The sequence below is a fragment of the Cyprinus carpio genome, chromosome A19 (genome assembly GCF_018340385.1).
Source record: "Cyprinus carpio isolate SPL01 chromosome A19, ASM1834038v1, whole genome shotgun sequence".
Lineage (NCBI taxonomy): Eukaryota > Metazoa > Chordata > Actinopteri > Cypriniformes > Cyprinidae > Cyprinus > Cyprinus carpio.
Window position 1 is genome coordinate 24,327,281 of NC_056590.1, and position 22,396 is coordinate 24,349,676.

Sequence of the window (22,396 nt, forward strand, 5' to 3'; positions counted from 1 at the left end):
CAGGAGCTCCAGATGTGTAATTCGGCAAAATACTGAAAGAGTAATTGAGTCTCTCTTCTTCATGGCATTATCTGACTGGGTCAATTTGCACTCTGCCTGATCAGGTCAGCGCTCAGGGTGGATGAGACTCCTGCTGTGCCTTCCACACTGGTACTGAGACCAGCTCAAGTGTGCATAATGTTTAGAGGACCACAGGCTATAAATTGCATCTGACTTAACAAGTTGTTGGAGAGCTGTCTGCATAACCCTTACATGACAGCAAAATTGCAGCCGTAGCAGTTTTAAAAAAAAAAGTACAAATCTTGCTTCTTGCTTGAACAAGGTTTTGCTGGAGATTCAAATAGAAAGTCTACAATATTATTACTTAACTTCATTATAAATTAATGGCTTCAACAGTTTGCCCTTATATACATCTAAAAAAAATGGCTTTGTTAAGAATAACACTCTCTCAGAAAGAAAGAAGGCATCTTGTCTTCTGTTTCTTGGAACATATACTGTACATACACAACTTCCAGCTTCACCACCCTTGTTCTAGATTTAAATAAGACGTAAGGGCACATGGATAACTTCCATCCAATATAGGTGACAATTAGCATACAGTTTGGATTAGTTTTGATAATAATGATAATGTCAGCTGATGCAAGCTTGACTAATGGACCAGCCAAAGCTAGCACTATATGCTTGATTGCTTTATAAATGTAACAACAGTAATAATTTAATGCACAATGCACTCACAGTGGCCATTTCACTTATGACATGGATATTTAACATGGATAAATATGCTGTTTTCTGATTTGATTTTGTCACGGTTTTGGCTCTTTTGGGTTGTTTAACTTTTGTAAATGTCAAGTTCTTCAAATGCTCCTTTAGGGAGCTTCAAATTTAACTGCTGGCAGAGGAATGACATAAGAATTCTCACAGGTACTGAGGTAAGCAGTTCTATGCAGTTCTATACAATTGACCAATTACCGTATTGGTAATTGATTAGTAACAACACTTTGATATTTTGGGTACGTTTGACATTTTTGCTGTTTTCTGAATAGTTTTGAGTTTCATAACTATTTTCCAGTAACTAAAAAACTACTACTAATAATTTTTCTTTAATTTAATATTCTCTGTATTTACTTTATTTAATGGCATTTTAAATGGCTATTTAATGGCAAGATCACACTGTGGCCACTTACCCAGCATGCTCTGTTATTGGAGCATGTTGTTACAAAATCAAAATGTGAGCGTGTTGATTGAATGAGTCTTTTTTTGTGTCATTTTTGCATTTTTTCTCCCATGTCAACCAAATATTCCAACAAATATTAATTAGGCATTTGCTGCACATCATATTTTCAAAGAATGTATTGGACAAATCCAGGGACAAAGACATCAAATATTTACAAAGAGTGACATTAAAAATGTATAAGCTTAAACAACCATATGTCTCTCTTGTACTCCTCAGTGTGAACTCCTCTCAAGAATATTTTTTTTAGATTTATTATAGATTTACGATGTGGACAGTATTAGCTGTTTTCTCTCCTGTGCCTTCACAGAAATCAGTGCTGATTTACATCAAACTCTGTCAGAATCCTTTGAAATACTGCAGCAATATGCTACGACTTCAGCTATGCAAGACACCAGTATAATCAACAGTTTGCTGGAAAGAGAGGAAAGTTTTTGGCCTCTAATGCAAAATGAAAATTCATTGAATATAATAGCAATCAACAAATTGAAAAACAGCAATTGAATAGCAGCAATCACAAGAATATCAAACAGAATTATAAACACAATTCCTTACAGATGCAACATCCACATTTCCTATAATCGTTCCACTGTCCTAATTAGGTAACAATGGAGCTGTATGTCAAGGGGTGATGTCTGTAATATTTGAAATGCAAATACTGGCCTCCCTCAGGCTTCTACAGAAGTTCTGAATGAAGACCCTAATTAAAGCCTGAGGGACACATGGCAAAACCAACCCTCTCCCTATGACACGTCAGACATGAGAATGATGAATAAATTACCATGAGAAGATGAAAAAAGGGTTCATTTCTCAAAGGTTGAGAAATTGGCACTTATTGTTTGGGGCCAAATAACTGAAAGACTAAAGTCTTTTGATATAGCAGGACACATTTCAAGAATTGGATTTGTTTTTCATTCTAATTTGGAATTTTGGGCAGTTTGAGGTGACCTAATGACAGGTTTTCCCACTCTGGTAGCCTTTAGAATATTAATGGTGACTGAGTGTTAATAGACATGTTAATGGGCCAAACGCAGAGCCACACCCTCACATAGATTATATGTTCACTCTTCTTACCAAGCTCTCTTCCATTTCCTCTTGTCCGCTCTTGTTAAGTGATGTTTAAATGGTGAGAAAGAGGGCTGAGAGGTCCACAGTATGAATGTGAGAGCTGATGTCTCAAAAGCCCGTAGTAATTAGCCTTTTTCTACACTGATATCAATAATTCGCTGAGAAGACTGTCAGTCAGCCTCCTACAGGCTAATATTCCGATATTCACCAAAGAAATAACCATTATTAATGTTTCAAAGTTTACTCTTCAACTTTTCAAGGCATTACCCTGTGAAGTCTTTGCTCTTGTGGGCTCATTTCTATAGCTGCCCTGAGATGAAGTTTCACAAGTGGAACGCACACGGACTATACTTAGATCTCTTTGTTTATACAGTAAAAAGTCAAATCTTTTAGCAAAGATGAATGACCTCTTTGTGTGGCAGCGGACTATACTTAGATCTCTTTGTTTATACAGTAAAAAGTCAAATCTTTTAGCAAAGATGAATGACAGAATGTAGACAAAACCACTTTTCGAAATTTTGGATCAAACTAATAAATTTTAGACATCCATCCATCATCTAGCCCTCTTTCTTTCCTTCAATCCTTCCATCATGCATCTATCTATAGAAGTGCCAAGAGCTCAGTGTATATTGTAGATTTTGTAAAGAATACTAAACATGATGTAATACATAACGTGATGTAATCATCATCATACTGCTAAATTCAAACTGGCCAGAGAGAAAATCACGCAGCACTTGTTGTAGGCATATATCATAATTGTAGAAGTGGTTCAACTATTTAAGTTTTTGTTTCAGTCATTTACACATAAGTGCCAGTAAAAAAAGTGTGTTAAAATACACTCTGATAAAAAATATAACCTTTCATACATAATTTAACAATGTGTTTTATTCATGTCAAATATACATTGTGTAAACTATACATTTTACCCTATTATTCTCACAGGTGACTAGTCATTCATTTTTCTGTTTTACAGGAGAAGTGGATGAATTTTTATGTAAATCTGTCCTTGACTGTATTGATGCATAAACAAACATGACCCATGGCCCATTCTGACTAATGTGATCATTATACAGCTATTTAAAAGACTAAATATACTAACTTACACATATTTGAGAATAACTATCTATGAACAAATTTATGAAAATTTTTAATGAAATAAAAATTAAACAAAACCAATACATCAGTCTTACAGCGCCATTGTGACTGTGAAGTGACATGCTCGATGTGTCGTCATGGAAATATCAGCATGTACATTTTTGCTGCTTCGTTATTTTTTTTATTTTTATTTTTATTTTTTATGTTTAAAATAAGCAGTTTAACTGCAGCTTCCACTATGACAATTAGAAGCTATTGTTGCAAAATTCCAATTTCTTGCTAAACAAAAATTTCTGAATTAATAGTCCTTATTACAATCATACAACATTCAGAAAAGTGCATGACATAGGAACCTAAAAAAAAAGCACGTGAACATATGAACATAATGCATTTAGCTCACTTGACATGCTGGTCAACCAGCAGCATTACACAATTTAACATTTTATTTATTGAGCAATAAGCAGTTTTTAATAGTTGTTTTTTTCTTGTAGCAACAAAGTTTGCAAAAAAAAAAAAATAATATATATATATAAACGGATATATATAATATTCCCTGGAATAACCAGTGTAACAGCTAGCCCCAGTCATATATGTCTCAGTGATTATTACAAATAACTGTTCACTGCTGTATAATTAAGAATTTGTTTTAATTTTTCCAAGTAACTTTAATCTTATAAACAGAACAACCATGTGCTTATATCTGTTTCTAATACTATAAAATGTCACCATGTCCTCATGCACGACTTGTTCATGCATTTCTTCCTGTTTCCTGTGTGCTTAATGATTATTCAGCTAATCCACCCTCTGTGTATTACAGGTGAATAATGATTAAAAACTATTTCACTTGTTGACTTTACCTGATAGGGCTGAGCCTTTATGCCAGTGTGACAACAACATCTTGAACCCACGATCGATACTGTTCTAAGACAAAATCTCCGGCGGTTCAGCCACCGAGCCAAATCAGAATCTACACGCACTCCGCATCTTATAACTTAATATGAGTCTGTCTGGCACTGCTTATTGATTAGTCCATTTCTATATTTGCTTTTCTGATCATTAATCTAATTTGTTTGTATAGAAAGGGTGGACAGGAGATGGTGGTGATGGAAAAGAGGACATTCCACTGAAAATGCTGAGAGATGGAAAGGGAATTTCAGATGCTTCAGGCATGGCTTAATTAAATACGTGTTGTGAGGGTACAGGTGCACATTAAGAAGGCAAGAGACAAGCCATCTGCTGCTACTGCAAGACATGCCAGGGATGAAATATTCATAAGTACACAAACACACACACACATACAAACACTCATGTACTTTAATATGGGCAGACACTGGCTGACAGTCTCACATGCACTTACACATTTGTATAAGCACAGCAGAGTGTATATATGTATTGCATATGTAAGTCACTTGCACACACTCACAATTCACTTTACAAAGCCTCAAACCAATTGGAGTCTTGGGAAAAGTGTGTTTGACTTGTTTATGCACTTCAGTAAAAGTCCCTGCTGTGACCAGAGCTTTATCTCATTTACATTTTAGTCTACAGCCGAGAATATCTGCCTCATTTTAGCCTCTTTCAATTACACAATACAGTTGTGACATCAATAAGCTGAACCCCTCATTCACAGGTGACTGAACCTGAATCTACAACTGAAAGAAATTCAGAGTGAAAATTTTGATCAAATCTGAACTTGTATAAGGCTGGAAAACAAGCATAACCTTACTGGTTATGTCCTACCTGAATATCGGTTAAATATTTGACTGACAGAGCTAGATTTGTCTAAATACTATTATATGCATCCTGTCCAGAAATCTTAAAAGAATGTCTACACGGCTTGTTTTAGAATTTATATCATAATCTAGAACTAATCCTGAAGGATCCTAATGGGATTCTTCTTCGCGTTATATTTCAACAGAACACCAAACACATATATATATAAAATAAACTTTTAGAAGACACAGTTTGATACTTTCATTACTATTGGAACATGAAAAAGAATTTCCCTCCTACTCTGATTCCAGTGTCCAGTAGCAAAACATTATTATTAATATAATAAAGGTAAAGTTTTGATATCACACAATGTTAAATATGACTATCATGTAGGAATTTCAAAGTTTCAAATTTTGATAAAAATCCCATCACGAATCCTTAACACATTGCAATTTTTTTTAAGTTGTTGCTCCAATAAAAGCAATACAGAAACATCCGGAAGACTTCATGTGCCTTGTGACCAACTGAATACATAATTAGCCATTAAATAAACACAATTCCCCAAGGTATAACACACTTCCCAATCAACTTCTGTCCTAACCACAAACTTCCACCTTGATGAGAGCACCATTAGAGGATCAAGTCAAAATGCTGCTGAGGAAAGTACCTTATGTAATTAGAGACTGAGAGCAATCTGAAAACAGAGGGATTCAACTATATTATGCCCCGTACATTTTTTTTTTTTTTTTTTTTTTTTGTAGCTGTAGATAAAGATTATTAGAGTGTTTTACAAGAAAATCTCAGTCATTCTACTTCAAAATGTAATGTTTAACTCTATGTGTTACCTGCCGATTCTTTTGTTTTGTTTCAATTGGAATTATTTACGAACTATACTAGCAATTTCTGTGTGAAAATTGTTTCTAAAATTCAATTCTATTTAGGGTTTTTTATGTAATTTGCATTTGCTAGCGTGAAGTGCTGTGTACATAGCATTCTTTTTTCTTTGAGCTGATTTGATATTTGTTACAGTATCTTGATGCACATTATCCACTGAAGATGCCATCTCTCACATCCTGCACTCTTCTCTCACGCACATTGACGGGAACAATGTAAGGCTGCTATTTATCGACTTTAGCTCAGCTTTCAATACTATAGTCCCTTCAAGCTTGCTTCTAAACTCATAGACTGGATTCAAGACTTCCTCACTGGCAGACCTCAAGTGGCGAAAGTAGGCCAGTTCATCTCCAGCTCCATCACCCTGAGCGTAGGAGCCCCACAGGGCTGTGTCCTGAGTCCCCTGCTCTACTCTCTCTATACACATGACTGCGTGTCTTCCCACAGCTCCACATCTATAATCAAATTTGCTGATGATACTGTGGTTCTGGGCCTCATTTCCAACAATAATGAGATCGCATACCTGGACGAGGTAGAGAAACTTACATTATGGTGCCAGGACAATTGTCTCTCTGAATGTGAGCAAAACTAAAGAGCTGATTGATGACTTCAGGAAGAGACAGCAGCAGCCCTATACTCCTCTTAAGATCAGTGGGACCCCTGTGGAGAGCAGCTTCAAGTACCTTGGTGTAAACATCTCAGAGGAACTGACTTGGACTACTCACATTCAAACACAGGTTAATAAAGCCAGGCAAAGACTGTAGCATCTGCGACAGCTGAGAAAATTCAGGGTCTCACCAGCAATCCTGAAAACTTTCTATTCAGGGGCCATAGAAAGTGTATTGACTCATTATATCTCAGTGCGGTATGGGAACAGCTCCAATCAAGACTGCAAAGCCCTGCAGAGAGTTTGGCGCTTAGCTGAGCGCATCTCAGGGTCTGCTCTCCCCTCTCTGCAGGACATCTACCTCAAACGCTGCAAAAGCAGAGCTGTAAAAATCATTAAGGACACAAATCACCCTGGTAGCTCTCTTTTCATTTTGCTGCCATCTGGTAAGCGCTTCTGTAGCCTGATAGCAAAAACTGAGAGACTTAGGAGGAGTTTCTTCCCCCAGGCCATCAGGCTCCTTAACTCAAAATCAGCCTTTTAACATCCACTTGTCTCCACTTAATATTCACTTAATCAGTAATATATTCATCATTCTCTACCTCACATTGACATAGTGTCACAACCTGTTTGTGTAGTACTCCTGAAAAGAAGTATAATAAACACGAATAAAGAAAAATGAAAAAGACAGCACAGCAGTGATGGCGTATTTACTCTGAATTAATAATAAAAGCATATGCATATAACAAAAGCTCAGCATATACAGTAGTATCAACACATGTATCACTCTTTCCCAGTAATGACTGAATGTAAAAAAAATGAGTGACTTCAAAAACTTCCATTACAATAGAAGGAATAAGAAAATACAAATCAACAGGTTAACAAACCTTCTATCCGTTTCACATGTTGTAGTCTCAAAAAAAGCATGTGTCATTTACAACTGACACGGTGACACTCAAATCACATGCTTTTTCTAGAAACAGGATGAGGTATTCAGAATGTACACATGAGCACCAAACGATATATAACATCTTAATTAATATTTACCCTTAACGATTAAATTACAGAATTAAATTAATGATACATGAATACAGCTGGGATATTAACCACATGTTAATTGCTAAACGCTGTTCAATGACTCTGATGTACTTCATACAATAAGTACACATTAAAGATCAAGATAAACATAATGCATAGGTCATAAGTCTGAAACAACACCATGAACTTTGATGCACACAAATAACATCTACATACTAACCATGTATTACATATAGTGGCTACCACGCAAATCGCGAGGCACCCATGCTAACCATGTGCTCAGGCCTTCTAAACTCATGACGTATAGTAAACCGAACTGCTTTCAACATACATAAATCATCAGTATCGCATTAGTGTTTATGTTTAAATAGAAGTCTATTTTGTGCATCTTATTTCGCGATTACCTGAAAAGAAATACAATAAACACGAATAAAGAAAAATGAAAAAGAGAGCGCAGCAGTGATGGCTTCAATGATGGCGTATTTAGTCTGAATGAAGCACATCACTGGCACGCCACCTACTGAAGCGTGCGATGACATCATGACGCAGGTATGCCAAGCGAAAATAATTCAATAAATGCACATAACATCTTTTAAGCACAAATAAGAATTTAAACACCATTTAGCAATATTAGAAAAATAACAATTTTATAAAATGGATTCAAGGAAAATGTACCACATAAACATAACTTGTATTCAATATATCACATTTGCACATTCGCCTCTTGCACATTCCTGTGTATCTTAATATTTAAGACTACAGTATAATGCACATATGCACATTTGCCTCTTGTACAATCCTGTGTATCTTATTATTTAAGACTACAGTATATTTTTTAATGCACATTGTTAAATTCTATATTTAATTCTACAGTATACACCTTTTTTATATTTTATTCTTATATTTTTATTGTTTACTTCTATTTTATCTTCATACCTATATTTATGTATATTTTCATCTGTGTTGCATTCTTTAATAATTGCACTGTCCATGGAGCGGACCTGACTCATATAATTGTGTATGTGACGGAAAAAAAAAATCTTGAATCTTGAATTATGCTGTGCAGCATTTACCTGAACCATCAAAATGATCTACAAAAGTATTTTTGTGCTTTTGTTTTTGATCTAAGAACTGCTCGACACTTATCCAGAAATATCATAGGAAGTTATAATGAACAGACATGTGTCTGGGGGGATTTGAAAATTAGATTTTGAATGTGACTCATACCAACAACAGGAAGAGATTGTATTTTTATTTACTTGTTCCAGGCAGAACAGAATATGACATGTTTCCATCATTTCAGAGCAGGCTTGGATTTCCAATATCAGACAGCATGTATGTTACTGGTTTCAGTAAGGGTGTCTGAAACACTCAAATTTGTCTTCAAAGTTGTCCTTGTTTATAACATATTCCCTTGATTGTTTTTTTAGTTAAGGTGTGCATGCACACAGATGGTGACTTTGAAGATGGTGCATGGGTGTAGAGCTCTTTACACTCTGTTTATAATTATAAGTTTGTTGCTGAGAGATTTATGCTTTGGTGTGACAGCAGCTGGCAGATTCCCAAAGTCTGACCAATAAAACTTACAAATAGTCTCTGTAAAATATGTGAAACATTTGGGATGGCATACTGTCTGCAAGCTCTTGCAACAAACCTCATACTCATTTAGATATGAATATAGAATTGACTTACATTGGTAATTTTAGTTTATTCAACATTGATTTCAGCTTCTTTACCTTAATACTGAATCTTCAGCATCACGGCAAAATAAAAGAAACAAATTATGCAAACGTTGTGAATTCACATTCTCTTTCTTGCTTGTTAAAAAAAATAACATTTAAAAGACTGTGTACCATGAAATAATTGCAAGAAACAAACATCTTTGAGTTGTTTTCACAGTCTGCACAAGTAAACAAACAATGCTACCAGAGTAGTGCAAATCATAAAAACAAGATGCTTAACAGTTCTTTTTAGTGAATCAAAAACTGATTCCCAAATGCAAAGATGCATTACTTGTGTTCTTGGAAACCAAACATGCTTACCCTTACCAGTCTGTTTGCCTTCAGCACTTTCTAGGATAAAAACAAACGTGAACTCATGAAATAAAGACAATTATGTATTGATAAATATCATACAATTATTTATCATACATAACTGTCATACATTAGCAACAGGAGCAGTGTTTTCAGTCATCTCGAACAATCAATTAATACACTTCCCTATGCACAGGAAAGCCGTGTGTGATAATGGCAGTCATTCGTTATCTATTAAGCACTGGCCTTGATAAAGCACACTACTCAAACACCAAGGGGCCAATTATCCTGAACAAGGGCCTATCACTTGTGTCAATACTGTATAATCGGTTTTGACATTGACATTTGTTTTGCTAGGTTGCCATTAATAATTGAAGCCTTTTACAGAAGAAGATTATGAACTATGGAATGAGAGAGACAAGAGGTGGAAAAGCAGGAGGTTTTATTTTATGAGATCAAGTCTATGGATGAAGAGAAAGATGTGAGTATATAGCAGTAATTCCCTGTAGGGTGTATAGAAATTAAAAAAGAAATATACTTATACAAGTTTATCAGAGCCATTGGGTCCTTGGACAAATGGAAAATCAGACAAAGCTGGTTAGGGCAGCTGTGGCCTAATGGTTAGAGATTTGGACTTGTAACCCGAAGGTCGCAGGTTTGAGTCTCGGTGCTGGCAGGAGTTGTAGGTGGGAGAGAGTGAATGAACAGCGCTCTCTTCCACCCACAATACCCATGGCTGAAGTGCTCTTGAGCAAGGCACTGAACCCCCAGTTGCTCCCCGGGCGCTGGATCTATACCTGTCCGCTGCTCCGGGTGTGTGTTCACAGTGTGTTCACTTCTCACTGCTGTGTGTGTGCACTTGGATGGGTTAAATGCAGAGCACCAATTCAGAGTATGGGTAACCATACTTGGCAAATGTCACGACTTTCACTTTCACATATTTTTTGGAGGACAGTTTCAGAGCACTTCAAAACACTCCATGTTTGTTAATTTCTACATTCCTTGATAGAGTTGCAATTTCCCACAAACACTTGCAAGGTTTTTAGATATTAATTGACTGTCGTGTCATAGATGCACATTGTTCTAATGTCAACTTCATTTATTCACTGAAGACTGAAATACAGTGAAACTCCATGAACAATCTGTCCATTAATTCAGAAAACATCCTAATTTCATCTGTCTTGCTTTCTCTTTTGATTTCCCACCAGGAGCACCATCATTACCGCAATTTTAGAATTATTATTATTATTAATTTTTTTTTTTGCCAACAATAATCATGGTACATTGTTTTATTCTGTAATAATTTCTTTTTTGGAAGTTGAATTCAGAATACATTTGGCTTAAAATGACCATGACGTTTCCTACCAACCCCCCTTTTTTAAAAGGAATATCAGATGTCTCAAGGAGCCAATATTCATTAATAATTCAGCATATGCCTGTTGTATCTTCCTTGTGTTGTGTATCGGATTCACTCTCCCCTAAGACAGCCCCTGGAACGAAGCCATTAACAATATGACATTCACACCAGTGATGGGGGTTTCCTTGAATCAATACATCATAGAGAACATATGTCTTTCAGGGTATTTATAAAGCTAAATATATATATTTTCAATGAAGCTGCGAGACTTTGATCAACTGATCACTGCAGAAATTGTAGAAGCAATTGAATCTGTAAACTCTTTCAACTATATTATGCCTTTTTATGCATTTTTTTACTTTTGTCAAGAAGTTTATGAACTGCTCTTACTAAGAGTCTCAGCATTATTGAGTCATTTATGTGGCAATTAAAGTCCCAGAGGGGGTGAAACTGTGGAGCAAGAGTTATTTATCGATTAAGAGTCTCACTAATTGATACTTATAAATAGAAGGATTCATCTCCAGTGAGACTGGATCCAGTGCACTTTGAGTATAGGCTGAACTTCCTCACATGGCCCAAATCTACAGAGGATTTCCTGCCTTGAATCACAGATACAAATCTAAGAAATTCAAAATGTTCAAAATATGGATGATAATTAACAAGAGGAAACCCGTTTTTAGATTACATTACTCTTCTTTACATGAAGATTTGGTAAAAACAATGCAATGCCTTGTATACCTGTTTTGTTTACAATCAATGACTTTGATAACCTTGTGTTTTGCTCTTGAGATCTCCGTTAACTGCTTGTGGACAGATATTGGCATGAGAATGAGTCATGATTTGATCCACTTCACATCCTCCTCTGGAGTTTTCACTCAAGCGTTCCCTTTGTGTATACAGGCGCATCCCTTCATTATTATATCAAAAGCCTGATTAATTGAAAGCCCTTTGGAAACTCTAACACAATTGGCTGTCATTTCTTTTATTAAAAACAAGCATCAGCCTCTGATTGTTGCCCAAATCCTACGCAAGCCCTTTCGCTGCCTGTCAGGTCAAACTTATTCAAGTTGGGGGGTAATTCATCATAATGTGATTTGGGATTCAACCTAATCACTGATGGTAATGGGAAAAGTACAGCTGAGGCATTATAGTTGATGTAGTATCCTGAAATTGCACATACTATTACATGGATCCCCTGTCAGGAACTTCTATAGACAATTGATGCTGGTATGTGGTTGGCAGGATTAAACACATGATTGATTGACACAAGAGCAAGAAGCATTTTTATTTTTATTAATTATTTTTTTATTATTATTATTAAATTGCTGCTGTTTTTTTGTGTGCATTCATTACCCAAATTCATAGCTATTTATTGGGTCTCTAGATTTTTTACAAATAGTTATATATAGACTGTTGTCTAGATAATGGTAGTAGTTTTAGCACTATTAATAGGGTTTTAAACCCTATTACGACTTAATTTCCTGGGGCATCTCATTTGTAATTTGTATGCTGCATGTACATTTGGGATACCGCAGGGTTCCATTTTAGGCCCTGTTTTGTTCTCCCTCTATTTTCTTCCTTTAGCCAAGATCTTTCGGAAGTATCATACAATTTTTATGCAGATGATATACAGCTATATCTTTCAATGAAAACAAATGAGAACATATTTCTCCAGTCTCTGGTTGATTGTGTGAGTGAAGTTAAAATTTGGATGGCAGATAATTTTTTACAGATAAATGATTCTAAAACTGAAGTATTGGTTTTTGGACGGTCTAATTGTTCTGCTAACCTTTCCAAAACCCTGTGTTCTATAACTAAAACCCTAGGTACCTGTGCTTGGAATTTGGGTGTTATTTTTGACCTGGCTCTCAAATTTGATAGCAAATAAATTCAGTTGTTAAATCAGCACTGTTTAAGATGATTGCTAAAATAAAATCTTTTATTTCATTTAATGATCTGGAAACTGTTGTTCAAACATTTATTTAAACAAAATTGGATTATTGTAATTCACTGTATTAAGGGATCACTCAATCTTATTTATCTCACCTTCAGATGGTCCAAAATGCTGGAGGCAGAATTTTGACAGGGACCAGAAAGAGAGAAAGTATCATTTCAGTTTTGATTAGTTTACACTGCCTTCCTATTGAGTTTAGAATTCAGTTTAAGGTACTGCTATTTGTGTACAAATCCATAATAAGTTTGGCACCATCTTACTTGTCCGACCTTCTCTCATTCCATGAGACTAATAGGCCTCTACGGTCATCAAATACTTTATTGTTGTCGGTACCTATGACGTGCTTGAAACTCAAGGGAGATTGTACATTTTCAGTGGCAGCACCTAGGCTGTAGAATAATTTACCATAGATTTTATTTTTGTTATAAATTTGTGATTGTTTTATATTGTTGTTTTTTTCTGTATTTTATATATATATATATATATATATATATATAATATATATATATATATATATATATATATATATATATATGTATATATATAATATTTTTTTTTTTTTTTTTTTTTTTTTTTTTTTTTTTTTTTTTTGTGCAACACTTTGGTCAACTGTCATTGTTAAATGTTCTATATAAATCAATAAAACTAAACTAAACTTATAGTGACTATAGAAATCCCTTTCATTAGCCAGAGGCTTCAATCAACACCTTTTAAAGATGACTTAACACATCTTAACACCTCCTAGGATAATGGTTTTAATTAGATTCAGCCAGCACCCTAACAATATATATAAAATATACAGGCTTAGGGATAAAGAGGAAAAAAAATCTTTAAATAAATATTCAAACATTGCAGAGAAGGGAAACCTGTAATGTATTTTGTTTGGATGGTGGAGCTCAGCATTATTAAATATTCATAGATTGATAGATTGGGATACTTTATGAATCCCCTAGGGCAAACTCATGCAACCTCTCAGTTGGCTAGGAAAACAAAGAGTTATTGTCATTGCAGAGATTTTGTCATTGTACTCAACTCAAAGAAACTAGCACAAATTATGAATTTAACCATGGGGAGTTCATAAAAAAAGTCTATAGTAAGCCAGAGAAGTTCAAACTGCCTTTACAAGCTTTGACATGGCCAGTCATCTAAAGGCTAGAATAAGTATATGATGGGAGCAAAAGCTTGTAATTGTATTTAATTCTTTGTTAAAATTTGCCTATTAATATTAACTCCGATTAGTGAAGATAATATAAAATTATGTCCTTCAGAATCACAGTATCAATACTCTGCTTTCCAAAAATACAACAGATATACGCAAGCAGCCTCTCAGGGACCCAATTTGATAATTGTCAATCTATCCTCTCGTTAACTTGCTCTTTGCAATGCTGACAGGAGGAGGACAGGTGCCTCTTTCAGCACAACCCAGCTGGCTCTTCAGTCCTAATTCATCCTGCTTCCAAGTATTATTGGCCAAGCTAGATGTAAACCACACAATAAAACATTGCAAAATAGGATGCAATTTCTTATACGGCACCCAACACAAAGATAATTACAGTGGCGTCATTGTAATGCTGGGGCATTTCCCAGTGGACCAAATTGGTGATTGGAGACAAAAGTGAACTAAATTAGTTTGTTCCCCTTATCAATGCATATTTCATTATCACAAGCATGTGCTTTGACAATTTAAAAGTTAAAGATGAATTCACCATGCATCATTACAATCAATGAATCTGTAGGGTCCATAAACAGAAAGGTTCTATATTTTTTCTTATTTAGATCTCAGTGGGATTGTAAAGGTGACAGAGCGTTGCACTTAAAAACATACATTTGTTTAGTTGTGAATTATTTAGTGTTTACCAAAGGACGCTGTATATAGTTTATCACTGTGACATCTGGCAGTGTGTGTGTGTGTGTGTGTTTTATTGTCACATTGAACTGTTGTTCTCTTTATGCCTTGATCCTTCAGCTATTTGAGAGTTGCTGTAGATGAAATGGTTAAATGTGACACTAGTTTAGGTCAAGGGCTCAATTTCCAGAGATCACGGAAACAAATGCAATGTACATTTTCAAAGACTTTATATATACAAAAACAGTGCACTCATATTCTTATAAATGGGGAAAAGTGCAACACACAATATGGTGGAATAGTGCCGCCTTATAAATAAAAGAGATCGCTAAATACCGACAAAGACTATAGAATACCCAAGACATGTTACTCTTATAGTTTTGAATGGGGAAAAATGCAACGCTTAATATGGGCACTCAATAGAGCCCTACACGGGCCTCAAATTTAGGCCCTAGCCCGGCCCTGGCCTGAAACGCTCAGAGCCTAGTCCGGCCCGTGTCCAAAAGCTTATCAGAATTACTGGCCCGAGCCGAACCCGAGCCCGTATTTTTTTCCCTTCTCCCACTACAGCTTATACTACTGTTTCAGCTATTAAAAATAGTTCAGTTTTGTATATAATGGCAAAGTGATTATATTTCGTTTCGATTTTTTTATTACGTTAATTTTGAAAAATGTTTGGAGCATTTTTTGTTCATTAAATGTAATTTTTTGTTTTTAAAGTAATGACCAAGCGGCCAGCGGCAGACAGTGAGCTGATCATAGCCTGTTTGATCAATTTAGCCTTCTCAAATCATCACGACTTGCCTAAAAGAAAATCTATAGATATACTAAAACAGCTCAAGCATATAACAATGTTTAAATGTTAAACCCAGATGAATGTGCACTATATCCAATAGTTTCCCCATTCAAAGTGATAGGAGCTGCACTTGCATGCCCGAAAGGTGTTTCAAAGATGGCCGCCAGGTGACATGACTTGACTACGATCACTAATTGGTAAAGTCATTGCTTCACTGCTGCTGTTGGAAGCTCTGGTTACCATAGAAACACCCAGTGTTCTGCACTTAGGACTGCACATGCGCATTGGCTGGTCTAGCCTGAATAGCAAGCATTTTTAACACAATTTAAGCATAAGAAACAACATTTATGAGAAAGATATTGTCAGATTTCATTGGTGACTTCAAATATGACATTTAATCTTAAGTTTGGGGAACAGCTTTGGAGAATTTGATGTTTCCCCATTCAAAGAGATGACTGAAATAACTGCCCTATATGCGTTTCAAAGATGTCAGCAGATGATTTCCATTTAAAAGGACTTTAAAAAGGACTTTCAAATAACAGACTTTTTGTTTATAAATGCCTCCACAGTCCTTTGTGTTCACTTAAAAAATTTAAGAGCCCATTAAATGGCTTGAGGAGCACAGTTTTCACATTTCCTGTATTAATGTATACAATGTTGAAAAAGGGTGATTGGAAGGGATATGAAAGGGCTTGTCATAAACTAAAGCCAAAACCCTTTACATATCACAGCCATTGACATTATTTGCTACTTGCTAATGCAAGTTAGAAATAGATGGTATGAGGTAGGGACTTTGCGTATTTGATTAGACATTTCTGAATGAGAGTGCTAGAGTCATCAATATTTTTGGTGCATTTCCACTGAAAGAAAAGAATGTAGATGTTTAATCTGCTACATGTTCATTTTGTTAACTACGCTAACATATGTAGGCTATGTCTACAAAACTTTTTGATTTCATAGGTGTTGCATAAGACATAATACTTTTCGATTTTGCTTGGTCTTCTCCCTTTCCAGCTAACATCTGAAAGTAACATGAAAATTTTACTTGGTCTTTTCTGGTCTGAAATGTGGTAATTAAGTGTCAGTATGTAATTACAGACAGTGAGAGGGTCAGCAGCAATGAGAGAAACAGCTTTAAATTACTCATTCATGTGTGCAGTGGAAAGTTTAGCCATCTTGTAAGAAGCATAGATTTACATAGATCATCCTCAATTACTCTGGAATGATCTTTGGTAATGGCGCTGGTTTCATTTCTTTCCAGAAGAATGTGAGGTAAGCACAATTACATCTGCCGTTTAACCTCCTAGCCCTCGATTTAGAGTTGACCCTGTCATGACAGACACTGATCAGAATAAAACACGATAAACATCAGTTAATGTGACAGGCGGAATTTCTGCATGGACTGCAGTAATTGTTGCAAACGAGCCCGTTGGAGAGAGACTGAAGTAATGATTTGCACAGCGCTTGGTTTGACATGAAATGGCAAAACTTTTGGCAAGGTTTTATTTGTTGTTGTTGTTTTTTTGACATTCTGATCTATTTTTTAACTTTAGGTTGTTTTTTCAAATATGTGTCTTATTTCAATTTAAAATACTTTATTTGTCCCCAAGGGGCAATTCACCAGGTCACGTAGAATAACAAGCAATATACATAAAAAAAAAAAAAAAAAAAACATTGTACACTGAAACGAAAAGAAAATGCTCACCAATTTAAATTTAAATGTCATTTATTCCTGTGTTGGCAAAGCTAATTATCTTTCAGTCTTCAGTGTCACATGATCCTTCAGAAATCATTCTAAAATGCTGACTTGGTGCTCAAGAAACATTTCTTATTAACAACAACAATAATATTAGCATATAATGTGTGATTAGATCATTTCTGACTTTATTAAAAGACCTGTCCATTAAATAATTTTAGCCTTTTTGCCATTTCTATTAGGAGAAGAATAAAATTAGAACAGGAAATGAAGGGGAAAGAGACGTGAATGGAAAATGTTGCAAGCCAGATTCAAACTTTAACCACACCTCTGATCTGTAATAAATCCTCTTGAGCCTTGACTCTATTATGTAAGGTGATGGAAGTGGGAAATGACTCTGGGCTAAAAGTCAGTAGTCTTGATGAACTTTGCAATAACAATCTCCTCATCAAACACGGGTTGTGAGTGGATCTAATGTGTGATCATCCTTTACACCTGGAGTTAAGAAGTCAAGCAAATTGAAGTGCAGGTTGCCTTCACATTACGATGGGCTGCAATCACACAAACACCTCCCACACGCCAGCCAATCAATTCTCATGCTTCACAGCACCTCCCACGCAAGTGTTCCTACACCATCCACGCAAATGTTTCACCCTGATAACCATGAGAGGAAGAGAGGAATGGAGAGAGGGAGAAAGAATGAGAGAGAGGTGGACAGACAGAGATGTATTTATTTACATCTGTTTTCTGTGAAAACAAATAAAAGTACCCAATGAGTACTTAAATTCTCACCTTATAAATGCTTTAAAAAATGTTGGATATGAAAACACAAAAGCTACAAAAAGGATGGGATAGACAGCCAAGATTAGAATAAGAAGGATGACAGACGAGATGTATTGTGGATAACCTGTTTTTTTTATTTATTTTTATTTTTTTTCCCGTATGTTCACTTTTCTGTAATGTGGGGCTATCAAGATCCAAAACTGCAACAACAACAACAAAAAAAAACCCATCTCCAAAATAACTATACATTTGTGGTGTTAGTTTTAGGTCATTTTGAAAGTAATATGGTGCAACATGAGAGTAGGTAAATGATAACTGTTTTCATTTTTGGGTGAACTATCCCTCGAAGTTCACGCAGGAAACACTGTTAGAGCTCCACAGATCAACTCTGATAACTCTGTCTTCCCATTACTATGCAAATGACAGGGATCAATTGTTATTGATCATGCAGGTTATCTCAAAATGAATCTGTTTGATTTTTTTTGTCCAACACCACAGTCTCCGTTCTGGCCTCAAGGGTTTATTAAAGCAGTGTGACAGCAGAAGATGAAGAAGGAAAACAGCAAACTTAAAAGAAAATTTTGTGTGTGTGTGTGTGTGTGTGTGTGTGTGTGTGTGTGTGTGTTTGCACCATACTCAGTGTCTGTCAGACACTACAAATACACACACATATACATACATATATAAAAATATTAACTGGAAAGCTGTAAGTTACATAAAGAGTTACATAAAGTCTGTCAGACACTACTATGGCCCACACCTGGACATCCGGAGAGTACAGGTGGGGCTGGTGCCATGATGGTGTCCACTTACAAGGACTAATATGCAGTATTTCTAACACATAGGAATGGCATACAAATTGCATGTTTGGATGACCACCACATAGCCAGATATGGGTTTAATTAGCCTCCTGTTCCCCTTGAAACTTGACCCTCAGCTGATACACACTCACACTAATGACAATATAAAACAGACTCCCTCACTGTCTTTGTCTGTGTAATTGAGTTTGGATTAAATCACCAAATAAATAAAGAATGAAAAAAAAAAAAAATTTAAATAAAAAAAATGTAGTAATTTAAATTAAAAAAGCAATTTTTCCAATTTTGTAGAACAATTCTGTAATTATAAGAAAAAGCAGATGCAAAAATAGCATGAAGTACATTATCTATATGCTTAAACACTTTCCACGTGCGTGCATGTCTGTGTAAGTGTGTGAGTGAATGCATGTGTGTGTGTGTGTGTGTGCGTGTGTGTGCGTGTGTGTGCACGTCACAGCTGGGTATATAAGTGCCTCTCTCCCTCCTTCCTTAGAATACCCACTTTCATTCTCCTTCAAGCTCACAGAACAGAATAAGGTAAGAGATCCTATCTATCTATCTATCTATCTATCTATCTATCTATCTATCTATCTATCTATCTATCTATCTATCTATCTATCTATCTATCTATCTATCCTTTAACCTCTCAAGAATTTAACATGCTGTGAATATTTTTGTATGAAATTTACACAGAAATGTCAAACATTAAAGTAAAAGATGATAATTGTAAACAGTGCTTGATAACTTTCCCGTCTTTCTAAAAAATTATTTACTTTAATACTTTTTATCTAGACTTAAAACTGTCTTTCATCCTTTACACTGAGTTGACAAAAAGTCTGAAAACAGTAGCTAATTTGTTACATCAAATAACTATTTTCTTAAATTAAATCGTATGGAAGTTAAAACAAAAAATATGCACATATATTCAATATTAAAAAATTATAATACAATTTAAAAAGAAAAAGCATAAAATTGTTTGGCAGCAAGATAAGAATTAAAGAGTCTTATTACAAGGATTTCTTTTAACATGCTCGTTTCTCTCTCTGTTCCTTCTCTCTTTCACATTTGCAGGATGAACAGCGGGGTGTGCATGTGTGTGATCCTGGCTGCGCTTTCTGCCTCCTGTTTGGGTCTGCCCCGCTCCTCTTCCCCTGGTACTGATGACAGCCCTCTCCCCTCGCAGCTGGACACCAGTTTAAGTGGGCACCACCGGGTCATCCGCTCCACCAGCCTCACCCTCAAACAGCAGCCAGAAGGCAACACAGACCCAGACACCCGTGCCAACCTCAGCGAACTGCTGGCCAAACTTATCTCCAAAAAAGGTGAGAGACACTTCAGCAATCAAACACATGATGAAGAACCATCCTCAGTGACAGAAAGACCACAATTGTCAACGTTTTGCTTTAAAAATTGCTTAATTTTTTCGATATGTGCTAAGGCTAAATTGCAATTGGCTTCTTTTTTTGATACACATAAACACACAAATACTCAAAAAAAAAAAAAAAGATTGTGCTACACACATTTAGAGCAAGTTCATTTTTAGGAGAACAACAACAGGAAGGTAAAATAACAAACAAGCAGGTAAAATGATTACATGAAACTATAGGTTTCCAAAGAATGAAAGGAAAACCTGTCACGCACTATACAGTAGCTCCAGTTTGGCATTGCTGGGCATTGACAAACACAAACACAGCCGAGTGAAGCATGTTTATGCCTGAGGTGTACGTGGAGTGGATATTTTTGCGTCAGGTGTGCACCATTAAATTGCATAACTGCTCATTAGGGTGTATCCTATTCAAAGGGGATCTAACCTTTATCATTCCTAATCGCAGGAACAGGGAATTGCACCTTTGAACATTCAAGCTCAGTGTGCCTGTAATGTGTGTTTGTGTATGTGGATCATAGTTTGCCATCTAGAAAAAGGTTTTATGTAAGAGATGTTAGAAGTGTCTAACAGAGATTATTAACAGACAAATTATTTATACTGTAAGTGTTTGAATGGAACTAAAACCATACACTCTAAAAAATGCTGGGTTAAATACAACCCAGCGCTGGGTGAAATATGGACAGACCCAGCGGTTGAGTGAAATGTTTAACCCAACCTTCTAGGTAGTAACCCAACTACTGGGTCAAAACAACCCAATAGCTGCATGGGTCTGTCCATATTTTACCAAGCGCTGGGTTATATTTAACCCAGCATTTTTTAGAGTGTAGATATAAAATCCACTTTTTTCTACTTCTATAAATTTTCATCATGTCACTACTGGTTATATATTTAAGATGTTAAGAGATTTTGCATTCATTTCTTTCTTTCTCTCATAGGCTCTGTTCGTCGTAACTCCTCCATGAACAACAGAGCAAACAGCATTAACCACCGGATAAAAGATCGGGATTACGTGGGCTGGATGGATTTTGGCCGCCGGAGTGCTGAAGAATATGAATATTCATCATAAAATCCATATATATCACCTGGTTACTCATCTACAAATAAAGAGTATATTTATTACTACTATTGCTATTATTATTCAAATGTACATTTGTTAAGAAACCAGTATAATGCAATATTAATAATATAATAATAATTATTAATAATATGCCTAATTAATAATATGCCTAATTTAGCAAAAAAAGACAAAAAAGTCTCAAAGTATTGTTGATGTTTTTCAGTCTTGTCATTTTATTTGATTTTATTTGTCACATATGCAGTGCTTTTTGCATAAAGAGAACCATTAAGCTGATGTGCTTGTCAGATTCTTGAAACCACAGTTTTCAATAAATCAGGTCAGCATTCAACTTTGGCCTTAAATCCTACAGACTCCGGCAGTTTGTCCATCAAAACAACTTACAACCACAAGAACTCACTTTTAATGGAAGGAAGTGCTGGACAAACAGCTTAAGTATTTGTGGCTCAAAGTGCAGAGTCATAAAGCCTCTTTGCTTGAAAAGAAAGTAAAAATCGATAAATGAGTAAATTAATTAATGGAAGAAATGCATTAAAGGAACATTAAGAGGAAAGAATGGAAAAATTTCTGGTTATAAAAGACCATTATTAAGATGCTACTAAGACTGAGACAAAGAAAGTGGAAAGAGATAGAAAAAAGAGAGAGTAGGTTTTTATACTTCAAAGCATGCTCAAGGGAACTTACTGAGCTTGATAAAATGTCCAAGGGTAAAGATTTCTGTTTCACAGGCAAACAGAGACGTCAATAGACTGGAAGATCCACAGATGCAACAGACCTCTCTATACATTAACAGACCAACCATCAAGCTGCTGTGGATCTGTGATACGTCTTCAGACTGGTCAGCCGCCACACACACGTCACTGTCTACTACAATTAGGCAATATTTATATGCATGAGAGCTGGATAGAAATGTCATATTCAAAATATCACCCTTTTCCTCCACTGACCATTAATAACGGCGAAATGCTACTTAGCTTAATCAAATACTGGCCAATAAGAACAAAT

At 35.7% G+C, this 22,396-nt stretch overlaps 1 protein-coding gene across 1 annotated transcript; it reads left to right on the plus strand.

The window, feature by feature from the left end:
* Positions 1 to 19,409: 19,409 nt before the first annotated feature.
* Positions 19,410 to 21,722, plus strand: LOC109053209 (cholecystokinin-like). Its single transcript, XM_019070646.2, has 3 exons — positions 19,410 to 19,466; positions 20,001 to 20,251; positions 21,252 to 21,722. Exons 2-3 carry the CDS (start codon positions 20,002 to 20,004, stop codon positions 21,380 to 21,382), a joined length of 381 nt encoding a protein of 126 aa, XP_018926191.1. The 5' UTR covers positions 19,410 to 19,466; position 20,001; the 3' UTR covers positions 21,383 to 21,722.
* Positions 21,723 to 22,396: the final 674 nt, after the last annotated feature.

Coding starts and splice junctions, on each gene's coding strand:
- LOC109053209 (XM_019070646.2), top strand. CDS start 20,002: ATGAACAGCGGGGTGTGCATGTGTGTGATCCTGGCTGCGCTTTCTGCC. Junction 20,252..21,251: donor CAAACTTATCTCCAAAAAAG/GTGAGAGACACT, acceptor TTTCTCTCATAG/GCTCTGTTCGTCGTAACTCC.